Source organism: Pleurodeles waltl, chromosome 4_1, assembly GCF_031143425.1.
Source record: "Pleurodeles waltl isolate 20211129_DDA chromosome 4_1, aPleWal1.hap1.20221129, whole genome shotgun sequence".
NCBI classification, from domain to species: Eukaryota; Metazoa; Chordata; class Amphibia; order Caudata; family Salamandridae; genus Pleurodeles; species Pleurodeles waltl.
In genome coordinates, this window is record NC_090442.1 from 270,210,921 (window position 1) to 270,238,027 (window position 27,107).

General features: G+C 45.2%; 1 protein-coding gene across 3 annotated transcripts in view; it reads right to left on the bottom strand.

The window, feature by feature from the left end:
- Positions 1–27,107, bottom strand: part of PARVB (parvin beta) — a 431,399-nt gene that overhangs the window by 171,788 nt on the left and 232,504 nt on the right. For all 3 annotated transcript variants that reach the window (XM_069228284.1, XM_069228286.1, XM_069228287.1), the window contains exons 3-4: positions 20,089–20,159; positions 16,156–16,258 (exon numbers count right to left, since the gene is read on the bottom strand). In XM_069228284.1, the coding sequence (XP_069084385.1) occupies positions 16,156–16,258; positions 20,089–20,159 (174 nt within the window). The remainder of the gene's footprint in view (positions 1–16,155; positions 16,259–20,088; positions 20,160–27,107) is intronic.

Consider the following 27,107-nt stretch of genomic DNA (forward strand, 5'->3'; position numbering starts at 1 on the left):
TTGGTCAGTGCGTGTGAAAATTTCTGGTGAAATCCGACAGACACCTCAGCATAAACTACTGAAAGCACTTGTACCCAAGCATTTACCAGAAAATATATTTATTGTGGGGGTGTAGCACCCCAAAACGGCCCCCACTCACCGAAGCTACGCCCCTGCTTCCAGAGACAGGAGCAATGCTTGTCACACTTACTATATAACGATCCTCGAGTAACACAGACCATGAACTATAGTCCTGACACAACCTGTCCCTTTACTTCCACAAAACCCTCCCTATCAACCTTCCCCCAAGCCACCTGCCCAATTGTCGCACCATCATTTTTAGTCCAGGACACTGAATTAATTGTCGAGAAATCTCAGATTTATACATCCGACGCTGAAGTTCTTGTCTACAATGCACACTTTCATCACTTTGTGCAATAGGCCTCGTAAGGGGTAGTAAGCGCTATATAAATCAAATGTACCATTGCATTGTGTGAACGCATATTTTAGCTCCGACATGGGCGTCCAACAAAAAACAAACTGCATTTCCGTTATTTCATTGAATGTCCAGGATCTAGATGCATTCACTCTAGCGGTACCAGGGATAACACAATTTGGATTATTTAAAATCATTATTATTTTTACAGTGGGGACTTACTTCCAGAACTTGGAATCCTAAAAAAAACAACCCCTTTCTTGCAGTTCTGCCTGCAGCAAGTCTTTATCTGCAGTCCATGTTGGAATTTATACCCAAGTAACCCAGGTAAGCAAGTAACTTTGCTTTGCTACCGCTGTAAAGAAGTTCCAGTAAGTTCCACTTAAATATTTCCATTGGTGGAAAAACTAACACACGGGACTACATCTAAAGCATCAGACAACTAACAGCTCAGCCCTGCACACAAACTGCTCATTTCAGTTCAGCGCCTACTGGAACTTCTTATCCGCTAGGAATGTCAAACGGAAAGCATCAACCCGCGCTGCACGCGCTTAGGACATGTTGGCACTTCTGTTTTTTTTTCTTCTTTTTAAGCCCTGCGCCAATTCCGTGTATTACACGCCCACTTCCCTCACAGTGCACCCCTCCAATGCATGATAACGTCAAGCACGTGGCTTGCTTGGGCTCTTACAACGCCTTTACTATACCCACCCGCTGCTGAATCAGCAAGGCGCTTTCTTGTAGGTATTGTAAGCACTAAATTAATGGCACAGTCATTGTTTGGCATAACATGTTCAGTTCTATCATGCTTATGTTGGAGGTCTTTGCATCTTCACAATAACTTAGATTATTGCGTGATGACAGCCTGATCAATTCATTTCTAAAACAACAGTTTGCATAGATGTGTTCGGAGTGCCCATGGGATATTTCATGAAAGCTGGGCTTTTTTTTTTTTTTTTTTTTTTTTTAACAGTCCGAGGTGCACAAGAGGTTCTCTTTAGCGTAGCTGATGGGGTTTTGAGATCCGCTTACTCTATACTGTCATATTGCCTCTGGAACTTTTTAAGGAATTACGTGTCCTTTAGAGTTCCTAGAAGTACTCGCTGCTCTTCATCTAAGAACATGGGTGCAAGTCTTCATCCTATGCCCCTCCAATAGCTCATCACCAAGCTAGCATAACATTACAACTTTGTCGATCTCATTTAGGAGCAAGCAATTTTTTTGCTGCCAAGTGAACTTTGTGCAGCTCTCCAAACCATGGTTATAGTCAAGCAATCCTATCCTCTGTGGATTGCCTGCTTCTCAATGGCCTCATTGAAGGTCTCGTGGTTGTTGTTCAACTGTTTTGTCATACCTATTTTATTGTATTTCCATATATTAGCTCTTCATTTTCAGATTAGATTCTGTTCATGATTTACTCCATAACTTTAAAGGAAGTTTCTTTTCCAACCTGACTGTTTGGCTAGTCAATTACATAATTTGAGGGTCCACCGTCACCTAAGACTAATCATGGGGATTTCCAGATCTAAGAGAGCCAAATTCACCAACCAGCATTTCTCTGCAGTTGCTCCACATCTATGGCTTTTCCTACCAATGAAGGCACAGAAATCAAACTTCAATTCCAGGATATTATTTTAATGGTAATAATAATGTTTCCGTGGCTTTCTTACACGATTCTACTTTTTTCTTTTCTTTTTTTTTGTATTCATCTTAAATTGTGTTTTTATTACCTTTATTTTTTGTTTTTTTGTTTTACAAGATGGACAAGTTACTTACCTTCAGTAACGCCTTCTCTGGTAGAGACAATATGTAGTTGAGGATTCCTTACCTTAGAATTTCCCCAAGAGATTTTTCTCGAGCAGTACCCCTGCGTGCCCTTAGGTGGTGTTGATCGGCTCTGCATCAGTCTGCGTTGTCTGCGCTGGATATGACATCACGGGTCCTATAAAGGCGCCAGCCTGACGCACTGATGTCAGTTTCTTTTCACAACTTTCCACACCTGAAGCGCAGAGCCATGAATAACACTAACTACTGATGTGTCAAAACTAGGGCTCTGAAAAGGGGAGTCTCTTTCCCTAGAAATCAGTTTGCAGAGCAGGGAAGATGGGTAGGTTGCTAAGGAATCTGCAACTAGCTATCTTGTCTACCAGATAAGGCGTTACTGAAGATAAGTAACTTGTCCATCTGATAGAGACATCTAGTTACAGATTCCTTACCTTAGAAACCCAATCAATACAATCCCTGGAGGCGAGTCTGCGAACCAAGATCACACCAAAAAGTCCTGCAAGACTGAACGGGCAAAGTGCCTGTCCCTACGGACAGTAATGTTTAGTAAACATGCAGAATGCCCATGGTGCCACCTGACAAATGTCCAGGACTGGAACTCAGATTGCTAACAGGGTGGTTGCAGCATTAGCTCTGGTAGAATAAACATGTAAACCTTCTGGGGGTTGCTCGTTAGCCAATGCGTAGCACATTTTAATGCAGAGTGCGCTCCATCTGGAGATGGTTCTCTTCTGCACTGCCCGATCTCTCTCCACACCCACATAACCAACAAAGAGTTGAACATCCACCTGGAACAATTTGGTACGATCAAGGTTGAAAGCCAATGCTCTTTTGGGGTCCAGGCAGTTGAGTCTCTCCTCTTCCTTAGAAGGATGCCGGGTGCATAAAAAGTAGACAAGGTGATGGATTTGCCTACATGGAAGGGCGTGACCACTTTCAGGAGAAAGGAGGCACGAATGCCAAGCACCACTTTGTCAGGATAGATGGAAAGTTAGGGTGGCTTAGATGACAATGCTTGCAGCTCTCTCACCCTGCGGACAGAAGTAATGGCCACAAGGAAGGCTGTTTTCAAAGTGAGAAACCTGATTCGATAATTGAGGAGAGGCTCAAAAGGAGCACATGTCAAGAAGGTCAGAAACAAATTCAAGTCCCATAGAGGCATACTGAATGAATATGGAGGAAACAAGAGTAAGGCCTTTAGGGAACCTGTTGTAGTTATGTATAGTTGCATGTTATATATATATATGTATAAATATATACACATACATATACACATACACAATTGTTATGAAGTGATGTATCTTTAAATGGAACTGTTAGCGCATGCCAGGAATGGAATGCTCACAGTCTTCTGGCTGGCAAAATTCTGTGGCTTGTCAGTTGGAGACTGGGGGCTGTACTGAGGAGCAGACATTGTAATATTGGAATAACTGACCTTATCTAATAAATTACGAATCCATTGAAAAAAAGATGGAGTCCTCATAACACTGGTGATGAGATGACCATATGGAGGACAACACAGCAATTACCCAAGGAACCATACAGAATTGCTTATCATTTTAAGGAAACCCGAGAAAAGTGAACATTTTGATGGAACAGAATGAAAAGGAAAATTTTGAAAAGTAAGAACATTTTATTGTATGTATCATAGTACCGCTATGATAGAGGCACGGTCTCATTTTGACACAAGAAACCAGTGTCCCGCAAGCTGTTGTCTGCGTGGCTGGAGATAACTGAACCGGCATCCCGTGAGGTGCCTTCCAGGAGGCTGGAGAACAAACAAATTTCGCACATATCTTCAGCACAAGAGGATCTCAGGTAAATACAGCTCTGATGCGGACATTAATGTGGCGACATCATCATGCTTGACCTCAGGTGCCATTTTAACTGGCAGCAAGAAAGGGCTACCATCACGTCATCACGCTTCACGTTGAGAGCCATTTTGGATTGGGGTAAAAAACAGCACCAATCCTCATGTAAGCGAGAACTACTATAACCTTCGGGACATTTTTTCTTTTAAGCAGAATGACGAGCGCCATCTTTAGAAAAAAAAAAAAACATAAGCCTCAACCTAATAATTAGTGAAGCAACAACTTCACAGTATTACGAAGGCAGAGGTAAAATATTTACAGTGACATACGTCTAAACCACTTTACAGTTAAAATGTCTGTCAGTAGTAGGTCACAGCCCCCAGCTTTCCTACCGGAGAAAGGAGAACCCATTCTCCCTTGGAAAAGGTAAGAAAAACTTTTTGATTCTTACTTAGTAGCCATAGGAGGGGAGGGGTTTCAGTAAACAGAAAACAAGCAATTTTATTGCATAAATTGAGGATTGAAGGTAGCAATATTTATGAAAGCATTGATGAAATACCATATGGAAATGGCGAATGCGAACACTCTGTTTTTGAAAAGTCGATGAAAATGTTGGAACAGTCTAAATTTAGTACTGGAGAGATAATTTTTTTTTACCAGTGTGCAAGAATCTAATGAAAAAGTGGGCATCTACATTGCATCCTTAAAATACTTGGGTCGTACCTGTGAATTTGGAGAACTAACTGAATCCCTAATAAGATATAAATTGGTGAGGTACACCAGTAGTAACAGGGTACAAGAGAAACTGTTGCCCAGAAATCCATTACTTAAAGTCATTGAAATAGTGGAAGGAGTAGAAAATACATCGGGATGGGTGAAAGAAATGTAAACTCATGTCACATCGAACGCTTCTATTTCAATGCAAAGCAGCATACTTGAATTATCAGAACACGAAATACATCACACAGCAGTGAAGAGAATATTTTAAAACTAACCCCTGCAACTACGAACAAGGCATCTCATGATACAAATAAGCTCACATGCTACAGATGTGTGAACTTGGGGCATCCAGCTATTAGTGTGAATTGTTATGCTAGAAATTCAACAAGTAAGAAATGTGGTCTTAAATGACATTATGCAAGAGTTTGCAAATCAGCTGGGAAAGTGTGCATGATAGAGAATGTAGAGAGTGCAACAGATGGTATTAGAACAGTAGTAGTTAACATGAAGAGCAATAGTGGAGATGTAGATGCTGGAGTAGTAATAATGCCGGACTGTGAAGTTGATATTGGAGGAAAGAAATTTGTAGTATTGCCAGATTATGGCTCTCCCTTCTCTATGGTTGGGAACGAATTGTGGGTTAACAAATATCCTAATGAAAAGTTACTTACTCCAGATATCAACCCTGTTAGCTGTGGGGGAAAACACATTGATGTGATGGGTTATGATGTGAAACATATTGAGTTCAAAGGTAGAGAGACCATTGGGAAGATTTATGTTGCTAGGTTGGAGATACCAAAGAGACATGGGCCTTATTTTAAATCCCACGCCACAATATACACATGAACAGGCCATGCTCATTGAGCAATTTGGTAGTGGGGAAGACTTTTGCAAAACATTTCCAGAAGTATTCAGTAACAGATTAGGATTACTCAAAGACTGAACATCGCATAGTACTGAAGAGAGATGCTAAACCCTGTTTGTATAAAGTGAACAACATGATGCTTGCACCTTTCACCTCTTAGTTGCAGGCGTCGGCCACTGGCCAACACCCACACTACGTCCCTGGAGTGAGCCACGACCAGGGGCCGACACCAGGGAGGGAGTTGAAAAATCCTCTGGTTCATTGTACCGGAGAAGTTATTATTATAATTTTTTTTAAACCCTGTAGTCACGGAAGAGCTTCCATGACTCCTTACGCCCCACCCGCCCCTTTGTGACGTCAGCACACCACGAGGCGCGCTGACATCACAATTGGTCTTCCCCACCGGAGCAGGAAGTGGAGGTAAGGACGCTTCCTGCTCCAGAGGGGAAAACGGGCCCAAATGGGCCTCCCCACCATTAAGGAAGGCCTCGTTCAAAAGGGGAGATTCTCCCTTTTCAATCGAGGCCTTCCTGAAATGGTTTCCTGGCCCTGGATCGTAGCACAGCTGTGATCCAGGGCCAGGAAACCCCATTAGAAACCAGAGATTTCACTTGGGGGTTAGGCCCACTCCGAAAATGTTTTTATTTAAAAATCTAATCTAATCTATATATATATATATATATATATATATATATATATATATATATATATATATGGAAAATGTCACTTACCCAGTGTACATCTGTTCGTGGCATGAGACGCTGCAGATTCACATGCTGTGCGCATCCCGCCATCTAGTGTTGGGCTCGGAGTGTTACAAGTTGTTTTTCTTCGAAGAAGTCTTTTTCGAGTCACGAGATCGAGGGACTCCTCCCCTTTCGGCTCCATTGCGCATGGGCGTCGACTCCATCTTAGATTGTTTTCCCCGCAGAGGGTGAGGTAGGAGTTGTGTATATAGCAATAGTGCCCATGCAATGGAGTAAATATGTATGTACATAATGTGTTTAAAAGGAATATATTTACAAATTGACAAATGTACAAGTCTAATTTTTCTCAACTTAAAACGGCTACAGGCTCCCGGGGAGGTGGGAGGGCGCATGTGAATCTGGAGCGTCTCATGCCGCGAACAGATGTACACTGGGTAAGTGACATTTTCCGTTCGATGGCATGTGTAGCTGCAGATACACATGCTGTGCATAGACTAGTAAGCAGTTATCTCCCCAAAAGCGGTGGTTCAGCCTGTAGGAGTTGAAGTTGTTTGAAATAAAGTCCGTAATACTGCTTGTCCTACTGTGGCTTGCTGTGTTGTTAACACATCCACGCAGTAATGTTTGGTAAATGTATGAGGCGTAGACCATGTGGCTGCCTTACATATTTCAGTCATTGGTATGTTTCCGAGAAAGGCCATGGTAGCACCTTTCTTTCTAGTGGAGTGTGCCTTTGGTGTAATAGGCAGTTCTCTTTTTGCTTTTATATAACTGGTTTGAATGCATTTAACTATCCATCTGGCAATGCCTTGTTTGGATATTGGATTTCCTGTATGAGGTTTTTGGAATGCAACGAACAATTGTTTTGTTTTGCGAATTTGTTTTGTTCTATCTATGTAGTACATTAGTGCCCTTTTAATGTCTAATGTATGTAATGCTCTTTCAGCTACCGAATCTGGTTCTGGAAAGAATACTGGGAGTTCCACTGTTTGATTTAAGTGGAACGGTGATATGACTTTAGGTAAGAATTTAGGATTTGTTCGTAGAACTACTTTATGCTTATGTATCTGAATAAAGGGTTCTTGTATAGTAAATGCTTGTATTTCACTTACTCTTCTGAGAGATGTGATAGCTATCAGAAAAGCTACTTTCCATGTTAAGTACTGTATGTCACGAGTGCATTGGTTCAAAAGGTGGACCCATAAGTCGTGTTAAGACAATGTTGAGATTCCACAAAGGAACTGGTGGTGTTCTTGGTGGTATAATGCTTTTCAGACCCTCCATAAATGCTTTTATGACTGGGACCCTGAATAATGAAGTTGAGTGCGTAATTTGCAGATAAGCTGAAATTGCGGTGAGATGTATTTTAATGGATGAAAAAGCTAATTTTTACTTTTGCAAGTGTAGTAGGTAGCTGACGATGTCTTTAGCAGATGCGTGTAATGGTTGAATTTGATTATTATGGCAGTAATAAACAAATCTTTTCCACTTATTTTCATAGCAATGTCTTGTGGTTGGTTTCCTAGCTTGTTTTATGACCTCCATACATTCCTGTGTAAGGTCTAGGTGCCTGAATTCTAAGACTTCAGGAGCCAAATTGCTAGATTCAGCGATGCTGGATTTGGGTGTCTGATCTGTTTGTGTTGAGTTAACATATCTGGTCTGTTTGGTAGCTTGATATGGGGGCACTACTGAGAGGTCTAGTAGTGTTGTGTACCAAGGTTGTCTTGCCCAAGTTGGTGCTATTAGTATGAGTTTGAGTTTGTTTTGACTCAATTTGTTTACTAGATATGGAATGAGTGGGAGAGGGGGAAAAGTGTAAGCAAATATCCCTGACCAACTCATCCATAACGCATTGCCCTGAGAGTGAGCCTGTGGGTACCTGGATGCGAAGTTTTGGCATTTTGCGTTTTCTTTTGTTGCAAATAGGTCTATTTGCGGTGTTCCCCACCTTTGGAAGTAAGTTTTTAGTATTTGGGGATGAATTTCCCATTCGTGGATCTGTTGGTGATCCAGAGATAGATTGTCTACTAACTGGTTTTGGATTCCAGGTATGAACTGCGCTATTAGGTGAATGTGGTTGTGAATCGCCCAATGCCATATTTGCTGTGCCAGGAGACACAACTGTGTTGAGTGTGTTCTTCCCTGTTTGTTCAGATAATACATCGTTATCATGTTGTCTGTTTTGACAAGAATGTGTTTGTGGGTTATTATAGGTTGAAATGCCTTCAGCGCTAGAAATACTGCTAGTAGTTCTAAGTGATTTATGTGAAACTGTCTTTGCTGAGTGTCCCATTGTCCTTGGATGCTGTGTTGGTTGAGGTGTGCTCCCCACCCTATCATGGAGGCATCCGTTGTTATTAAGTATTGAGGCACTGGGTCTTGAAAAGGCCGCCCTTTGTTTAAATTTATAGTGTTCCACCATTGAAGCTAGGTGTATGTTTGGCGGTCTATCAACACTAGATCTTGAAGTTGACCCTGGGCCTGTGACCATTGTGATGCTAGGCACTGTTGTAAGGGCTGCATGTGCAATCTTGCGTTTGGGACAATGGCTATGCATGAGGACATCATGCCTAGCAGTTTCATCACTAATTTTACCTGTATCTTTTGTTTTGGGTGCATGGCTTGTATTACGTTTTGAAAAGCCTGTACCCTTTGTGGACTTGGAGTGGCAATCCCTTTTGTTGTGTTGATTGTTGCTCCTAAGTATTGTTGTATTTGACACGGTTGTAGGTGTGACTTGTTGTAGTTGAGTGAGAAACCTAGTTTGTGAAGGGTTTCTATGACATACTTTGTGTGTTGTGAACACCGTTGTTGCGTATTGGTTTTGATTAACCAATCGTCTAGGTACGGGAACACATGCATTTGCTGCCTCCTGATATGAGCAGCCACTACTGCCAGACATTTTGTAAAAACTCTTGGCGCTGTTGTTATCCCGAATGGCAACACTTTGAACTGGTAATTTACTCCTTGAAATACAAACCTTAAGTACTTTCTGTGGGAAGGATGTATAGGTATATGGAAATATGCATCCTTTAGGTCTAGTGTTGTCATATAGTCTTGTTGTTTGAGCAGTGGGATCACGTCTTGCAGTGTCACCATGTGAAAGTGATCTGATTTGATGTAGATGTTTAGTGTTCTGAGATCTAATATAGGTCTTAGAGTTTTGTCTTTTTTGGGTATGAGAAAGTACAGGGAGTAAACTCCTTTTCCTCTTTGATGAATTGGTACTATCTCTATAGCATCTTTTTGCAACAACACTTGGACCTCCAGTTGTAAGAGTTCCATGTGTTGTTTGGACGTGTCTGTTGTTATTTCTTCCCAGTGTTTGTAGAACTTGCCTAGTCTCCCCCCCACTGGTGTTATGTGTTGGGGATTTGTGACATTGAAGTCACTGTTTATTTTGTGGAGTTTTGGGACTCTGGAACTTCCCTTTACTCTTTGGGAACTGTCCCCCTCTATATTGTCCCCGAAAACTTCCCCGCTGATATTGACTCTAATAAGAGGGCCTTGTTAGTGAGGTTGAGGGTTCTGTGCTCTGTCCCCGAAACCCCCCTCGAAACTGTGATTTCTGAAAAGTGCCTCTGCTCTGTGGGGAGTAGAGTGCACCCATGGCTTTGGCCGTATCTGTGTCTTTTTTTAGTTTTTCGATAGCAGTGTCCACCTCCGGCCCAAACAACTGCTGTCCGTTAAATGGCATATTCAGCACGGCTTGTTGTATTTCCGGCTTGAATCCTGATGTACGCAGCCATGCGCGTCTCCGTATGGTCACTGCTGTATTTATGGTCCTAGCAGCTGTGTCCGCTGCATCCATTGCTGAGCGTATCTGATTGTTCGAGATACTCTGTCCTTCCTCCACCACTTGTTGTGCTCTCTTTTGGAACTCTTTGGGCAAGTGTTCTATGAAATGTTGCATTTCATCCCAATGAGCCCTATCATATCTAGCCAGCAAGGCCTGTGAGTTGGCAATGCACCATTGGTTGGCTGCTTGTGCCGCAACCCTTTTCCCCGCAGCATCGAACTTGCGACTCTCCTTGTCTGGAGGTGGTGCGTCTCCTGAGGTGTGTGAGTTCGCTCTCTTGCGAGCTGCCCCTACTACCACTGAGTCTGGTGTTAATTGCTGCGTGATGTACACAGGGTCTGTTGGTGGCGGTTTGTACTTCTTCTCCACCCTTGGAGTAATGACCCTGCCCTTCACAGGCTCCTGAAACACCTGTTTGGAGTTTTTCAGCATTCCCGGTAGCATAGGGAGACTCTGGTACTGGCTATGTGTGGACGATAGTGGGTTAAATAAAAAGTCCTCGATAGGTTCTGCATGCAGGATGACATTATGAAACGCCGCTGCTCTTGACACCACCTGTGTGTAGGCTGTACTGTCCTCAGGTGGTGACGGTCTCGCTGGATAACAGTCGGGGCTGTTATCTGATACTGGCGCATCATAAAGATCCCATGCGTCGGGATCATCCTGACTCATTCCAGTATGAGTTGGGGACTACAACATTGGTGGAGTGGCTACCGGTGATGGTTGTGGTGAGCGTGGTGGAGATGGCGGCGGGGTTACTTGTCTTGCCACCTTTGCCTGTGGCTGCTTGTCTTTCTCTTGGAAGGCAAGTTTTCTTTTCATTCGAATTGGGGGAAGAGTACTGATCTTCCCTGTGTCTTTTTGAATGTTGAGCCTTCTTTGAGTGTAATCTGGCTCTATTGACTCTAGTTCCTGTCCGAATCTGTGTCCTTGCATTTGTGAGGACAGGCCCTGTTCCTCTGTGTAGGAACTTGATTTCGGTTCCGAGGCCAGATGTTTCGGTATAGAAACTTTTTTGGCAGTCTTTTTCGGTTCCGACGACACTTTTTTGATCTTCGGTGTACTGATCTCTCGATGCCGACTCGTTTCGGTGCCGCCCTCTCGGTGCCGAGATTGCTCTGACCCGCTGTCTCGGGGTCGAGTCTGCTCTGTGCCGGTTTCTCACATGCTGGCCCTTTTTCGGTGCGATGGTCGGTCACCTATTTTTCGGGTTAAGCCATGGCCTGCTGGCGGTGGCGTCCCCTGGGCTTTAGTGGTTTTTCCGTGAGTTTTGTGTATTGACGTCTTACTCACGGTTTTCGGCGTCTGTTCGGGATCGTCCGAGTCCGAATCCTCAATGGAGAAGGTTTCTTCTTCCTCTTCCAAGTGTTTTTGTCCTGTCGGCGCCAACGCCATTTGTAGTCTTCTTGCTCTTCGGTCTCTTAACGTCTTCCTTGACCGAAATGCTCGACAGGCCTCACAAGTATCCTCTTTGTGTTCTGGAGACAAACACAAATTACAGACCAGATGCTGATCTGTATAAGGATACTTGTTGTGACATTCGGGGCAGAAGCGGAATGGGGTCCGTTCCATTAGCCTTGAAGACGCACGTGCTTGGGCCGACCAGGCCCCGCCGGGGAATCGAAAACCCCGAAGGGCCACCGGAGCTCTTCAAAATTCGGTGTCGATCTGTTGTAACTAACCAGATACCGAACGCAAACAATACCATCGAATTTTCCGAGAGTCTAACCATCTTTCCGAACCGAAACGCGGAGCGAAAAGGAACACGTACGAACCCAATGGCGGAAAGAAAACAATCTAAGATGGAGTCAACGCCCATGCGCAATGGAGCCGAAAGGGGAGGAGTCCCTCGATCTCGTGACTCGAAAAAGACTTCTTCGAAGAAAAACAACTTGTAACACTCCGAGCCCAACACTAGATGGCGGGATGTGCACAGCATGTGTATCTGCAGCTACACATGCCATCGAACATATATATATATATATATATATATATATATATATATATATATATATATATATATATATATATGAAATTGGGGCAATTTTGTTTTTTTTAATAGTTGTATGGTTTCCCTGGGGGCCATAGTGGCCATACAACTATTAAAAAAATATATATATGAGAGAGAGAGAGGCGTGAGAGAGAGAGAGAGACGGGAGAGAGAGAGATCCCTTCTGTCAATGCGTGTGTGGTTTCCCTGGGGGCTTTTTCTTCTACAAAAGAATCTGACTTTTGTCTAGTGGCAGTTTTGATGCCATAAAATAGCGCAGAAGATTGCCCTCATGTAAGGACTAACATGGACCATTGTGTGAACCAATTCCTGACACAGGCACTAAGCCTACACACACAAATGAGGTACCATTCTTATCTGGAGACTTGGGGGAATGCTGGGTGGAAGGAAATTTGTGGCTCCTCTCAGATTCCAGAACTTTCCTTCATTGAAATGCGAGAAAAGTGTTTGTTTTTTTTGCCAAATGTTGAGGTTTATAAAGGATTCTGTTTAACAGAAACTGGTGAGAGTGCCACAAGTTACCCCATCCTGGGTTCCCCTAGGTGACTAGTTTTCAAACTTGCACAGGTTTGGTAGGGTACCCATTTTGGAAATACAAAGGTTTCCTTGATACCTATTTGTGACTCTATATTTCAGCAAATGAATTGCTGTATACCCGGTATAGAATGAAAACCCATTGCAGGTGTAGCTCATTTATTGGCTCTGGGCATCTAGGGTTTTTGATGAACCTACAAGCCCTATATATCCCTGCCACCAGAAGAGTCCAGCAGACATAACAAAATATTTCATTTAAAAAATCTGCAGTGGCTGGAAAAAGTTATAGAAGAAAACGTGGATAGAAAGGGCTCTTTTTTCATCTCAATTTCAATATTTGTTTTATTTTAGCAGTTACTTTCTGTAGGAAAACCTTGAAGGATCTACACAAATGACCCCTTGCTGAATTCAGAATCTTGTCAACTCTTTAGAAATGTTTAACTGTCCGGGATCCAGCATTGGTTTCACACCCATTTCTGTCACTAACTGAAAGGAGGCTGAAAGCACAAAAACTGGGGTATGTCCCAGTAAAATGCCAAAATTGTGTTGAAAAATGTGGTTTTCTGATTCAAGTCTGCCTATTCCTGAAAGCTGGAAAGATGGTAATTTTAGCACTGCAAACCGTTTGTTGATGCCATTTTCAGGGGGAAAAAACAGGGCTCAGCACTGGGGTGGGGGGAAAGCTGCTAAGAGGTTAAAAGATGTATTGAACAGCTTGATAAACATGGGAATTATCGAAGAGATAGTCATTCACCAGAGTGGTTGGCACTAGTAGTTTTAGCACCCAAGGATGGAGAAGTCCATCAGAATGTGTGTGGACTTGAGAGGTCATAATAAATGGATTTGGGTAGACCGCCAAACACTTCCCAACATCTCAGAATCCATTACTATGCTGAAGGGAGCAAAAATATTTAGTGCATTAGACCTCTCATCAGCTTATCATTAGGTGCAATTGCACCAAGACTCTAATTATTTAACTACCTTTGTAACACCATTGGGAGCATACAGATTTCTGAAGAAGCGATTTGGGGTAGCCTCAGCTGCAGCTTGTTTTCAGAGAATAACGAAGATGATCCTGTGTAAGGTACCCAACGTCCTGTTTTTTCAGGATGACCTTCTTATCTATGGGAAGGATATGAATGAGCACAATAACACATTGAGGAAGGCATTGGAGATACTAGCAAACAGAAAATTAACGGTAAAGAAAAAAAAGTGTAATCTTGGCACAACATCAGTGACGTATCTACATCATGTTGTATCAGGTGAAGGGATACAACCAAAAACAGAGTTATCCAATAGCATTTTGTATGCTCCAACTCCTTATGAAAAAAGTAAAAGTGAGATCATTTTTAGGGCTCGCAGGGTTTTATTCCAAGTTCATCAAGGGTTCTGCAAGTGTAGTACAACTCATACGAATGCTGTTGAGAAAGGATGTCCACTTTGTATTGTCAAAGGAGTGTGAAGAAGCAGTTCAGATGGTAAAGAAAGAAAGCAGTGAAATGCCCATCCTGGGTCATTTTGACACTAGCAAGAAGACTGTCCGAGAGCCACTGTCGATGCAACTGCTCTGCCCAGTGAGTGGGTTGTGTCCAGTCCACATCAGATCGTAAACTGTGCTGCGTCTCTCCTGTCAACAACAACTTGAAAGAGTCGAGCCCAAGCCTCCTCCAAGAACTGTGGTAGCACTTGGCAACCCCATCCCAGAGCATCTGGGAGTAACGACCCAAAAGGAATGCAGTGTTCAAGGACCACAATGCCAGGCTGGAGGAAGAAAACATCATCTTCCTTCTTTCCAAGTTGGCCCAGCCTCTTGGACTACCTAGCCGGGGGTGCGGAAGGGAACGTGCCCTGGAATGTAGAGGCTTACATAACCAAGCTCCTAGGGGTGGGGTGTTGTGTCGGGAACCCCAGGTCAGTTGGAGTAGGTCGATGGCAGCGGGCAATAGTCCTGTTCACAGGAGCCCCTGTGCTGCCTTTGGACCAGGTACCCAGGATGACATTGGTAAGGGCTTCATTAAAGGGCAAAAGAGGTTTAGGAGCAGACTGAAGCACTTCTGTCAGGAGGTTAGTCCTTACTGCCTCCAAAGGCACATTGAGGCCCAAGACCTAGGCCGCTCTTCGCACCACCATGGAAAAGGACGCTCCCTCCTCCATAGCCACAGCAGGGGGAGAAAGCATGCCAGTGTCTGGGGAAGTATCCAGACCACTGGCGTCACCCACGGCCGTAAGCCAGTCCATAGGTTCTTGTAGCTGGTATTCTAGAGGGTCCAGGGATCCCACCCATTACTCACCATACCCCAACCCATAAGAATAAGGGTCAGGAGTCTGAATCGGCGGAGTTGGCAAAGATGATGGGGTCGATGCCACCCGCGAGCATGGTCAGCGTCTAGAGCATTTAGGTGCATGGTCTCACAAAACTCAGAGTTGGGCAGGGGTCACTTCGGCTCCCAGAAACTCAGGGAGGTGCGGAGCAGACCCAGACATAGGCTCCAAAGTTGGAGGCCTAGAACAACAACGATCCCTTATCCTTGCCTCATCTGCCGGTGAACTGGGTGAAGTTGAAGAATGTTTCTTCTTTGACTTCTTCTTGTGCCTCAACTTACTAAAGTGTCCTGATGACCTTGAGTGGCAAGAAGATGGAGGGGGGTGGAGGGTGAGAGGAGGCTGCCCAACCGCTCCAGGACAGAGGATCAAGACCTACAAGAAGCTGAGCGAGGAGCTTTATGGACCACTCCCTCAAAGTTTTTAGATTCATAGCCCGGCACGCGGAGCACGACTTAGTGTTGTGGTCGCACTCCAGACACCACAGGCACACAAGGTGCAGATCCAACATGGGCATCGCCCAATGGCAGGATCCACAGAACTTGAACCCGGTCGTGCATGGATATCCTCACTGCACCAGGTGTAGACACTCAAAAATCTCAAAAGCCGAAAAAGACAAGTCAAACACTTACTGAGGTGTATCTCTTCTTAGGATCAGTGCTAGGCTGGCCCAGAAAGAAATGAACTGACATCTGCCTGCTGGGGGGTGCTATATAGGACCTGCCATGTCATATCTGGCACGCACAATATTGACTGACGCGGAGTCGATCAATGCCAACTAATGGTGCGTAGGGGTACTGGTCGAGAAAAATCACCAGATTCAGACTGATGCCTGGGGGGGAAGTTCCAAGGTAAGGGATATCTCTATCAGATTACGTTTTCTCATGTTTACAACAATGCTTTATTTTAATGAGAGGGCTGTGTGTTCTATAATATTTTTCTAAAAAATGCCAGCAGACCCATAATTACCAAATTATATAAAAGGCAAAACCCTTTGGGCAGTTGTTAACCCATATTAACATTTACATATTTGCCATGTTATTGTATAAAATGTGTCAAATTTCATGATCTCAAAAACTCCATATAACTGTATGTAAGAAATGGTCAAAGAAACAGGAAAAAACCCAAAGGATAACAAGATCCCTTAAATCATTTTATACAAGCATCTCTACTTTCTGCTCACCCAAGAGCTTCTGCAGCACTTGCCCATCATACAGGTCTTCTTCCAGGTTCTTGACTATTATTCTTTCTTCCACCAGCACCTCATTGATCCAGTCGATAAGAACCTGAGAACATGCAAACATCAGGTCAAGTAATCAGTACTCCAAGTCTGGAGGCAACGTTCTAGAGAAACACTTTGGTATGCATGATCAAATCTATACTTGATCAGACAGACTTATCCTGCAAATGCTGAGAACACTAGCAGCCTCAATCTCTATTGTGATAGCGCTAGAATCAGACACCAAAGGTGTACGTGCAGGATTTTAAATTATAGGCTTACTGCAACTTGTGCTCGGTGTTGATTTTTTGTTAGTAATAATTCAAAACTGAGCTTCCAAAACAATGCATTGAGGAGAACATCATGCAGTAAAACTGGTCGCTAGATGATCTTCCCTTCTCCTCCCTATTGCCAGTTGGGAGAAGTGGAAATGAGTGTAAAAACTGATCAGATACCGCATGGAAGCAGTATTTTATCTGGGTGGTTTTTACACCACACTTTTCCCTTGGGAAGAGATGGCATACTCTCACATAGGCCCTAATTATAACTTTGGCGGTAGTAACCGCTTACCGCCGTGGTGATGGCTTCCAACATACCACCGCGGCGGCGACCATCCATCCACCAGATTATGAGCACTGCCTGACTTCCACCACAATAAGGGTGGAAATCCAGCAGTGTTCATACTGGCTGATGGTGGTGACCTGGTGCTGCTAACAACAGCACCCCCCACGGCAGTAAAACGCCGCCAGTCGTATTTTGAGCAGAAATACGGCCTGGCGGTGTTCTGCTGGTGGGACACTGCTGGCGGTAGCAGTGCCCCCTTCCTGTTCCCTGACGGACGACCTCCTCGCTGGACATGGTAAGTCAGGTGTCTGACAATGGAGGGGGTGGGGGTGTTGTGTGTGTCTGAGTGTGTGAGTGCGTGTGTTGTGTTGTATGCGTGGTTGTATGTGTGTGAGTGAATGCATGTAAGAATGGTGAAGTGAGTGCGTGTCTGCATGTCAGTGTGTCATGTGGGAGTATGTCTGGATGAATGCGTATATGAATGTGTGTATGCCAGTGAGTGAGTGAGTGAATGCTGTATGCCAGTGTAAGTGAATGGGTGTATGTGTGGTGCGTGTGGGTGTATGTGTGCGTGTATGGTGGAGGGGAGTGTGGGGCACTGTGACTGTAGTGGGGGTGGGGCAAGGGAGGGGGTGATGTGTGCTTGTGTGCGCGTTTATGGGGGGGTGGTGGGGTGAATGCTTGTATCGGAGGGGGTGTTTGAATCAGGGGAGGGTGGTGGGTGTTTGGATGGAGGGGGGCCTGGGGGATGTCAGGTAAGTGTTTGGGGGGAGCCGCATACCGGTGACAGGGAAGTAATTCCCTGTCACCGGTAGGGCCTACCGCCATCGTTTTTGTGGCATTGCTAACGCTACAGAAACCATGGCGGTAGTCCCCCTCATAATGCCGCTGGCAATACTCTGTGGCCCACTGGTTCGGAGATTAACATCCACAAGGCTATCTTCACTGAATGGAAACAGGATCTCAATCTTATCTCATTTAATCACTTGTGGCACATTCAGACATCTATGGGCTGGATGTTGTCCATTATAGAAACTGTTTTTTTTTCTACTTTCAGCAAAAGCTGGATTTTGCTAGATGCCTGGAGTCCCACATTGTAGGGACCACAGAGTAGTGGCAAACAGTGGCAAAACTTTACCCAGCACAGGGCAAGGTATCAGAACTCTGTTGGCGAAGATGAGCAATGACAATTGACGACATTACCCAAGAATGTGGTTCTTTCATCTGACAGGGTTATAATCAGACCAATGGGGAGAAGTGGAGGAGTGGAAGTGATAAGGTGGCATCGAATGATGACATTACAAATACACACATACTGTTTAGGTGCTCCACATTCACCACCATACAGATGTACCAGAGCTTTTTACGACTGACGCAGGTTTCACTAGTGCAAAATGAATGTGGTGGGGTTTCAAGCTCCAAAGGTTTTACCCCCATACTCCTTTTATTACAAAAAATAGTGTGTTTCCTTCAGAGGCAGGAAAGATTTTCAAACTAGGAAGAACATCTATAATAATAGTTACAAATATTTTACATTGACATCTCAAGGAATACTGACCAATCAATATATATTAGCAAGGCTATTGTATTCAATGTGGTCAAAGTTTCCTGTGAAAGGTGAGCAGCCATACAATAGTCAAAATGTGCTTATGCATTAAGCTAATTTTAACTGTGGACCCTGCAGGAGTGGAAGCACTGAATTATGCTCTGATCTTATAGGCCACCATGCCCAAGCAAAAACCCTTGCTGAAGAAAGAATCCAGTCACTTACCCTCATAATGCAAGAGCATGGCCACAATTTCCTGTTAAGCAGTGTCACTGCTAAATAAAGAGCAGTTCTTCCCATCCAGGGTGGGCAAATAGATTCCTCAAATGGGGGTGGACCTAAGCATGAATCAAAGTGCAGACTGTACAGAAAAGGCTGCCAGTAAAGTTAAATGGACGCACCACTATTGGAATTCACTATCTTAGAGCTCTGTGGCATTATCCACCCTAGTCCTTCATGCATGGAGAATAATTTGTATATCAGAGCAGATAAATACCCCAGATCATGGCATATAATCATGGCAATGCTCTACATCCAATTTTCGAAGAGCAAATATTGGATGGCTCCAAGTTGTCCAAAACAACTCGCCAAACCACACTACACTCTACCTTAAAGACATAATCTCAATTTACCATCCACTAACAGCTCAATTTCTCCGGAACCACCATGGAGGCCTCATTTAAGGTCAAAATAACCACACAGAGGAAGAATATTTTTTTACAGATAATTTTTAGAAAATGAATGCATCCAGATAAAATAATAAAGACAATACCACCAACATAGGCAGTGATGAAGAATTAAAAACAACCACGTTCGACCCAAAGTGAGCCTCAAACACATTTAAGGACAATAATACTGTGCCAAAAGTTATTTAGTTTGAATTGGGGCAATTAAAACCCTTTGGAATTAAACTTCTCTTAATAGTGCATCATTCTTCATGTTTTCTGGCTTCTTAGAGAATATTTCAAAAGACTACACGTCCAGCTTCTAAGCAATTTAAAACCTGCATCTGTTTACAGCTTTTATTGAAGACCATGAGCGTAGCCTGAACCCTTCATGAGGGCGCTGCCAGATACCTTTACTAAGGACAACCTGAGACTTGCAGAAGGGCACAGCCCAAGACCTCCAGAAGAGCATGAGCGTAGCCTGAACCCTTCATGAGGGCGCTGCCAGATACCTTTACTAAGGACAACCTGAGACTTGCAGAAGGGCATAGCCCAAGACCTCCAGAAGAGCATGAGCGTAGCCTGAACCCTTCATGAGGGCGCTGCCAGATACCTTTACTAAGGACAACCTGAGACTTGCAGAAGGGCACAGCCCAAGACCTCCAGAAGAGCATATCCCAAAAGCTTCTGGAGTGCACGAACAAAGACCCTTTTGGTGAGGACATCCAAGACCTTCTGGAGGGCACACCACAAAAACTTCTGGAAGTTTGATTAAAAGGTACAGTCCAAAATCTTCAGAAAGCACAGACAACGGCTTAAGGATTTTTTCAGAAACGATCACTTAGTGATTTCTCATCATCACTCTGTACAGAAGAATGCTTGTTTGGCTTTATTTCTTCATTCTTCAGCAGTTGTTTAACGACATTAACACTGTTGAATTTTTTTATGTACGACGATGAAAGACTGAGAAAATTAAGCAGGGATTTAAATCTGCAACCCTTCGAAATGTAATAATTTTACACAGTGATAATTTTCCCACCAAAGCAGAGCATGCTCCCCTTCATAGTCACCCTTCCCATGTTTCCCAGAAGCCCAAACTTTAAATCTCCTCTTTGCCCTTACCTTGACGAGTTCTTTAAACTTCGCACTCTCCTTGGAGTTTGGGTCAATCATGGTGCGTTCTTCATTCTCCTCTGTGCATGAAAAAGAAGGAAGACCCTTTAGAGCCATGATAACACAAACACAGACTTCCTTAATGTTGTAAAACACCCTATTTATAAACATACCCAGCGGTAATGCTTAGTCACCCACTGACAAAGTCTAGTGTGAGTATCCTTAAAAAATGACACATTCTTACACAAGATGTGGTTTTGCAGTCACTCAGCACTATCAACTGAGGGTCACCCACCCCAAAAAAAAAGTTTCCTGCCAGTGACCTTACTGGTATCGGACTGTAATACGTCATATGTGACCAATAGCTTCTAATCATAATTAGCCGCCCACCTTTGGGTGTAGATGGTAGGGGATGAAATTGACAACAATGCTTGTTGTAGGTGTGTTGTAGGCATGAGCTTTGACTTACTGAAGTATTAGATCACAGACCTAGATCCATTACAGAGCTAGCAGTTAAGAGTAGATCTTCCTGTCAAAACTTGAATAAGAAACTTCTGCAATAAAAACACAACAACCAGAGAAAGGGATGGGTGTTCCTTCATGACTTTATTTCGTCTCTCTCAATGTAATAAATCAGCATTTCGTTCAGTGCTAAAAACGAGATATGACTGATGTAGACTGCAGGTGTTTAGATTGGCAGTAATTTTATTGAGTGGTATGTTTACGACTAAAAACAACAAAATATTTAAAACACACACACACAGAGGCACACACACTCACTACTACTCAATATGGATGCAGGATATTTGCACTGGTCATTATTTTGAAAAACTAACCAATCTCCTTCGCTGGTCACAACTGCACAATTTTCAGGACTCAAAAGGTATAGTTCTAATCACCGTTAATACATATATATTTTTTTGTTGCTAAAAACAATCTGCAGGGCCAAGATGGCGGGTGTGATTTCGGACCGCCTCCTCGATCTCAGCGGCTGGTGGATTTCTCCCCCCAATATAGCAAACAAAGTGGCCCAGAATGCTTCTGAGGACCCCGAGCCTCGACCAGGAAAGAGAGAACCAGGAGCAGAGGTCTGAGTCTGCACAGAGAGGGGAGACTCGGTCTGAGGAGGATCGGGCCGGGACAACACGGTGGCCACTTGGTTGGAGAAAATAAGGCCCAGTGTGATCATCACTGATTGTCTCAATGTAGCTGATCGTGACCACTGCTCGTGCAGCAGAAGGAGGAGCGACCCCTGATGGACCAGCTGTGACCCCCGGGCACGCAAAACCTTAGCGGGGATCAGAGGAGACGAGTGAGGCTCTCAGGCCGTGCCAGGAGAGGGAGGCACAGGCAGTCCCGAGTTGCGCAGGAGAGAGCGGCTCGAGGAATGCCCCAGCCAATACCCCCAGTGCATGGTAAGATAAGCCCTGGGAAGCGGTGCTCCCCGCCTGCCCTGGACTATGGACGAACACCTTCAGGGCTGCCTAACATCAGAGGCTGAGGTCCGTGGACTATCCGTCGGAGAAGAGGAGCCTGAAAAGCCTGCAAACTCTCTGCAGTGGCCCGGGGGAGGATCTCTCTTGGGGCCAGGACCCTTCTATCAGCCTGAATGATGCATTGAGATCACCCTTGCTCCTACACCGTGGGGCTGAGGACTTGCTGAGGGAGCCCGGCCCTGGGATCTACTTCTGGGCCGGGATACCCTTCTCTCATAGCAACCCAGCTACGGCCCTTTCCGCTTCATAGGCTCCCCTCCTACACAGGCCCTGATTTCAATGCACACCCCTCTCAGCAACCTCAGGCAGCTCCAGAATACTACTGGCAGAGTCTTACCACACCTAATGGGAAACCCATTCACCACACATGAATTCGGCCCGGAAGGACATGGAAACAGTTACCAGGTGGGGACGTGGCTTGACAGTCTTAATCCTTGGGCTGGTAGGGCAGAGAGAGGACAAGAGAAGCCAAGCACCAGCATTCACCCTGCGGTGGATGGGGGGGGGGAAATCACCATGGCACCATAGTGGCACATCACTGCTCTTTCCTGGAGGCAGGGAGCACCTGGGCACCGGAGAACACCTGAAACCCACCCACCTTCCTTCACACGCATAGGTGGAACTTTAAGCGGACGCAGACCATGACAACCGGTCACACTAAAAAAGATAGGAGCCTGAAAGATATGTTGACGAAGACCTCTGGAGGGTCTGTGGGTGATCGTCTCCCACCAGGGAGCCAAGAGGCACCGACTGAAGGAGAAAAGGTCAAAAGCCAAGTAACATGCTCCTTCATTGAGACGCTGTTTGCAACCCTAAGAGAGGAACGCCAGATGGTCAAGGGGAACCTTTCTCAAGAACTGAAGTGCGTGCGCCAGGAGGTCACCGACCTCAGAGAACAGGTACCTGATCTAAAGACTCAACATATGAGCAGAAGGGAGGAATTCGAGCAGCTTCAGCAAGAAGTAATCGGCATACGGGAACAGCACCTAGACCACCAAGCACACACAGAGGATCTGGAAAACAGGTCTAGACACAACAACATACACATAAGAGGTGCACCGACCGCAGCAGAGAAGGGTAACGTCGCAGACTGTGTGCAAGCACTGTTCACCCAGATACTGGAATCCTCTATGGACACACTTGTTCAGCTGGACAGATTACATAGGGTGGGTCTTCCATGCTCCGGGACACAGTGCCCTACAGATATTCTGGCTTGTGTCCATGATTTTCAGGTAAAAGAATTAATCTCACTAGAGAACACCACACCCTCCAGTTTAAAGGACACACCTTGCTGCTTTATCAAGACCTCTAGGCGCTGACCTTGCAAAAATGAAGACATTTGCCCGGTCACCTCCTTCCTTCGTGACAAGGGTGTTTTGTACTCATGGGGTCATCCTTTCTCCTCATCTTCCTATGGGAAGGGAAGTTGAACCAACTTCGCTCTGTGCAAGCGGCCTTTGAATTGCTGGAGATCAACTGAGATGCAGACACAATGGCTCCATCCAGTGCTAAAGAGAGGAAAGCTCTGAAAATCTCTTGGTGCCAACGCACACTGACCTCATCCAGGACACAGTGCCCCGATCCAGATACCATTGCCCAAGAAAGATGGGCCATCCTGGAGACTATCAGGGGGCTAAGATAAATGACTCATGATGCAAGCCAGCAAGGGGGGGGCACTGCCACGTTAGATACGGGAGAAGATGGATGGGTAGCAGGCCATGGATCTCTACAACCAAGTTTCCTTTGGGATGCCTTGGGCTCAGACCGGAGCCGTTGTCAAACCAGAGACAATATGTTGCAAGATGTTCTGTTGGGGGGTTTCATGAGGGAAGGTACTTACAGAGCACCTTGAGATATTTTACAGAGGCAGCCACACCTAGGGATGGGAGGGGGGGACAGCCAGGTCCAAAAGAAATCTTCACTACCTCACAGAGAGAGAAATCAGACAGGAGATATTAAGATTAAAACACTTCACATGATGTCCAAAGGATACTTACTCTGAATCTGAAAGGGTTAAATAACCCTGTTTAGAGGTGGGCTATCCTGACTTATCTGGAGCCGTCAAAGATGGATATATGCCTCCTTCAAGAGACACACTTAGTGGCAGGGGACTGGCACCTCATGAAATCCCACTTCCTTCCACACTAATTCTTTTCTTTGGCACCAACCAAGACTGGATGAGTGGCTATATTGAGCTCCCTCTCGTTTAAGGGAAAGGTAGGCCCCAAACACTCAAACATCAGGGGTAGACTCCTGGCCTATCACGTACAGAGTTGAGGCCATGCTTTTGTCCTGGGCACCATCAAGCCCCTAACAAGGGGTAATATTGCTTTCTTCACTGGGCAGTGGGTGAGGTGATGACAACAGCGGACAAATAAGTACTCAGGGAATCAGTACGGTGTTCTGCAATGAGAAAGACCGCTCTGATCAACGCATGGGTGGCACTCGCAAATCGTCCAAAGAGGGAGTCTAGTGGTTAGACAAGCTAGGGTTGCAGGTTATCTGGAGGGAGCATCACCCCCAAAACTAGGGCCTATACCTTCTTGACTAAACTACAAAGTTTGGTTACTTCAACAGACATAGAACAGTGGTCCCTGTTGGACCACTCTGCTGTATTAGTGGACTTAGCACTGCCTCCCACAAGACATGCACATCAACCATGGCACATGTGTGACACTATTATACGAGCCTGAAGCAATACAGCAGATAACTAAAGCAATCCAAAACGTCCTCAAAACCAATGACACAACGGATGTCCCCCATTTCACTTTTGTGGGACACTTTCAAGGCGGTGATAGGAGGGGAGCTCAAAGCTATATCAGAGGCAGATAATAAAATGCATAAACAGCAGCGTGAAATGATGCAACAAAAAGTCAGGGAGCTGGAGCAAATCCATCATCGGACTGGCGCTCCCAGAGTGTGAAGTCAACTAGAGGCAGCCAGCAAACATTTAGGGAGCCTGGGCATAGATAAAGCCCAATACTCATTATTGCGTCCTAAACACTCCTTTTACACAGGGGGCAATACATTTGGGTGGATGTTGGCCAATAAATTATGAGCGCAAAGACAGGCAGCTAGGGTAGACTTCTTGGTGTTGGCAACCGGGGATGAAGTCACTGAGGATGAATCAATAGCCTCCGAATTCTGGGACTTTTATGGGAAACTGTATCGGGCTCAAACTATACCGGCAGGACCCCTGTAGGCATATTTACGGGATGCATACACTTCCAGGTTTACTGCAGATCAGGCAGGAATTGGACTGCCTCATCTGGATTGAGGAAGTGGTAACTGTGATAGCAAGGCAGCAGCTCCATAGATCACCTGGTCTAGATAGCATTCCATCACTGTTCTATAAAAACCTTCTGCACAACATTGACTCTGCTCTTTACACGATTATTTAATTCCATCACTGGTGGCACCAGGGTCCCACCTTAAATGAGAGAAGCCTCCGTGATTGTGATCTCCAAGCCTGGGAAAGACAGGAAGCATTGTGGGTCCTAGAGACCCATCACCCTCCTCAGCGTAGATGCTAAGCTTTTCACAAGCATTCTGGCTGCTCCACTGAACTCACTCCTCCCGGGACCAATAGCCCTAGATCAGGCAGGATTCATTCCTAACAGGCAGTGCAGTGCTAATATTAAACTAATCCTCCACTTAATCGATAAAGCCCTCATTCAAATGCAGCATCATGCTTTTGGCCATCAATGCAGAAAAGGCATTCCATCGTGTCCACTGGCCTTATTTGGAAGCAACACTAAGGCATTGGGGTTTCGGGGAACGTTTCTACACATGGATTCTCAGCAATTATGGCCCTGCTAAAGCGACAGCCCGAGTTACTGACAGGACATCTCCCCCATTCTCCATTTGCAGAGGGACGAGGCAAGGGTGCCATTTATCACCCATATTGTTCACCTTATACAGGGAGCCTTTTGCTCAGAAAGTACGTGACGACCAAAATTTTACTGGGGTCAAGTTCGGAGGGGATGATCATACCATCAGCTTCGAAGCGAACAATGTCATAGTAGCCTTGGCCAACCCCCTCAGCGCACTCCAGGCATTTACAGAAGTGGAAACATTTGAGGCAGCAGCGAGCTTCATGATTAACGTCCGGAAATCACAGGCTCTAAACTTCACGGTGCCCCCAGAGGCTGAGGCACAGCTTTCCGACCAATATCCTATACAGTGTGCTAAAACCTTTATTTCCTACCTAGGCATCGAATTGGCCTCGACTGTAGCAAAAAGAACAGATAATGTATGGAATGTGGAACAAATCAAATATTCACCCCCAGTCAGCGACCTGTCAATCAGTTTTTTTGCTTGCCATGCCATTCCAGTTTGGACCCAGCCATATGCAAATCAGCTTTGACCCTGTTCTCCATGGGAATAGACCAGCCCGAACTGCCAGGCCAGGTCATCTCTGGACCAGAGGCAAGCATCCTGGGACCAGTTTCAGGGTATCACCACTCCTCAGCCAGGCTAGCTTGAATCTGGTGGCATAGCAAGCACAGGACCCACATCTGGGCATACCCTACCCACTTAGGGCAATAAATGCAAAAAGAACAGATGATGGACGGAATGTTGGACAAATCAAACATTCACCCCCAAGTCACAGATCTGGGTTTAATCCATCAGTTTTTTTTGCTTGCCATGCCATTCTAGTTTGGAGCCAGCCCAACCCTTAACTATAGGACCCTCCCTTCAGAGGGTCACCAAAGATCTCACGCATTGGTGCCTATACCGTCTCTCTTGGCTACGGCGAGTGGTGGCCGTAAAAATGACAGAGCTCCCGCAAATTCTTTTTCTTTTCCAGTCCCTACCAGCTGTCCCTCCAGCGGGGATGATCAGCAAGCTGCAAAAGGCCTTACATGGATTTGTGTGAGCAGAGGGACGTACAAGGATGATCAAAGAGTTGAGCTACAGACCTCCCCTGGAGGGGGGGCTTGGACTCCCTAATCTCCATCGTTATCATCAGGTGGCACAACTCCAGTTCCTAGTGGAATGGTCAAGAGCACAGTCAGAGGCACTGTGGTTGTTCATGGACTGTGCCATAGCTGGGACGCCACTGTGGAAGATGCCATTCCTGAAGCTCCCACAACGGGCTTGGGGACTATATGCCTCAACAGTTACAAGCTTCGTGTTAAAGGTATGGGACTCGGTGGCAAGCGGACGGGGGCTTTCACTGTCCCCCCCCTTTCTCCCCTAATGGGCAATGCTGACTTCACCCCCAGTCTCAACCAAAAGGCACTCCACTCGTGGGACGAGGCAGGATGTAGGTCGAAGGAGCTATTCCTTTTGAACAATTGAAAAGGGATTATGGCCTCCCAGAGACCGAACGGTTACGGTATATGCAAATACAACACTGTCTCATGAACTCTGCCATTCAGACCAGAGCCTCTCGGCCTTGGTTGGTTATGAAAAGGGACGATAGACGTCTGGTCTTCGAGATATATAGAGTGCTTATGCGTTCTACACCCCTATCTCAGATGCCGGGTCAGAGGTGCTGGAGCTAGAGATAGGTTGTCAGCTTTCCCA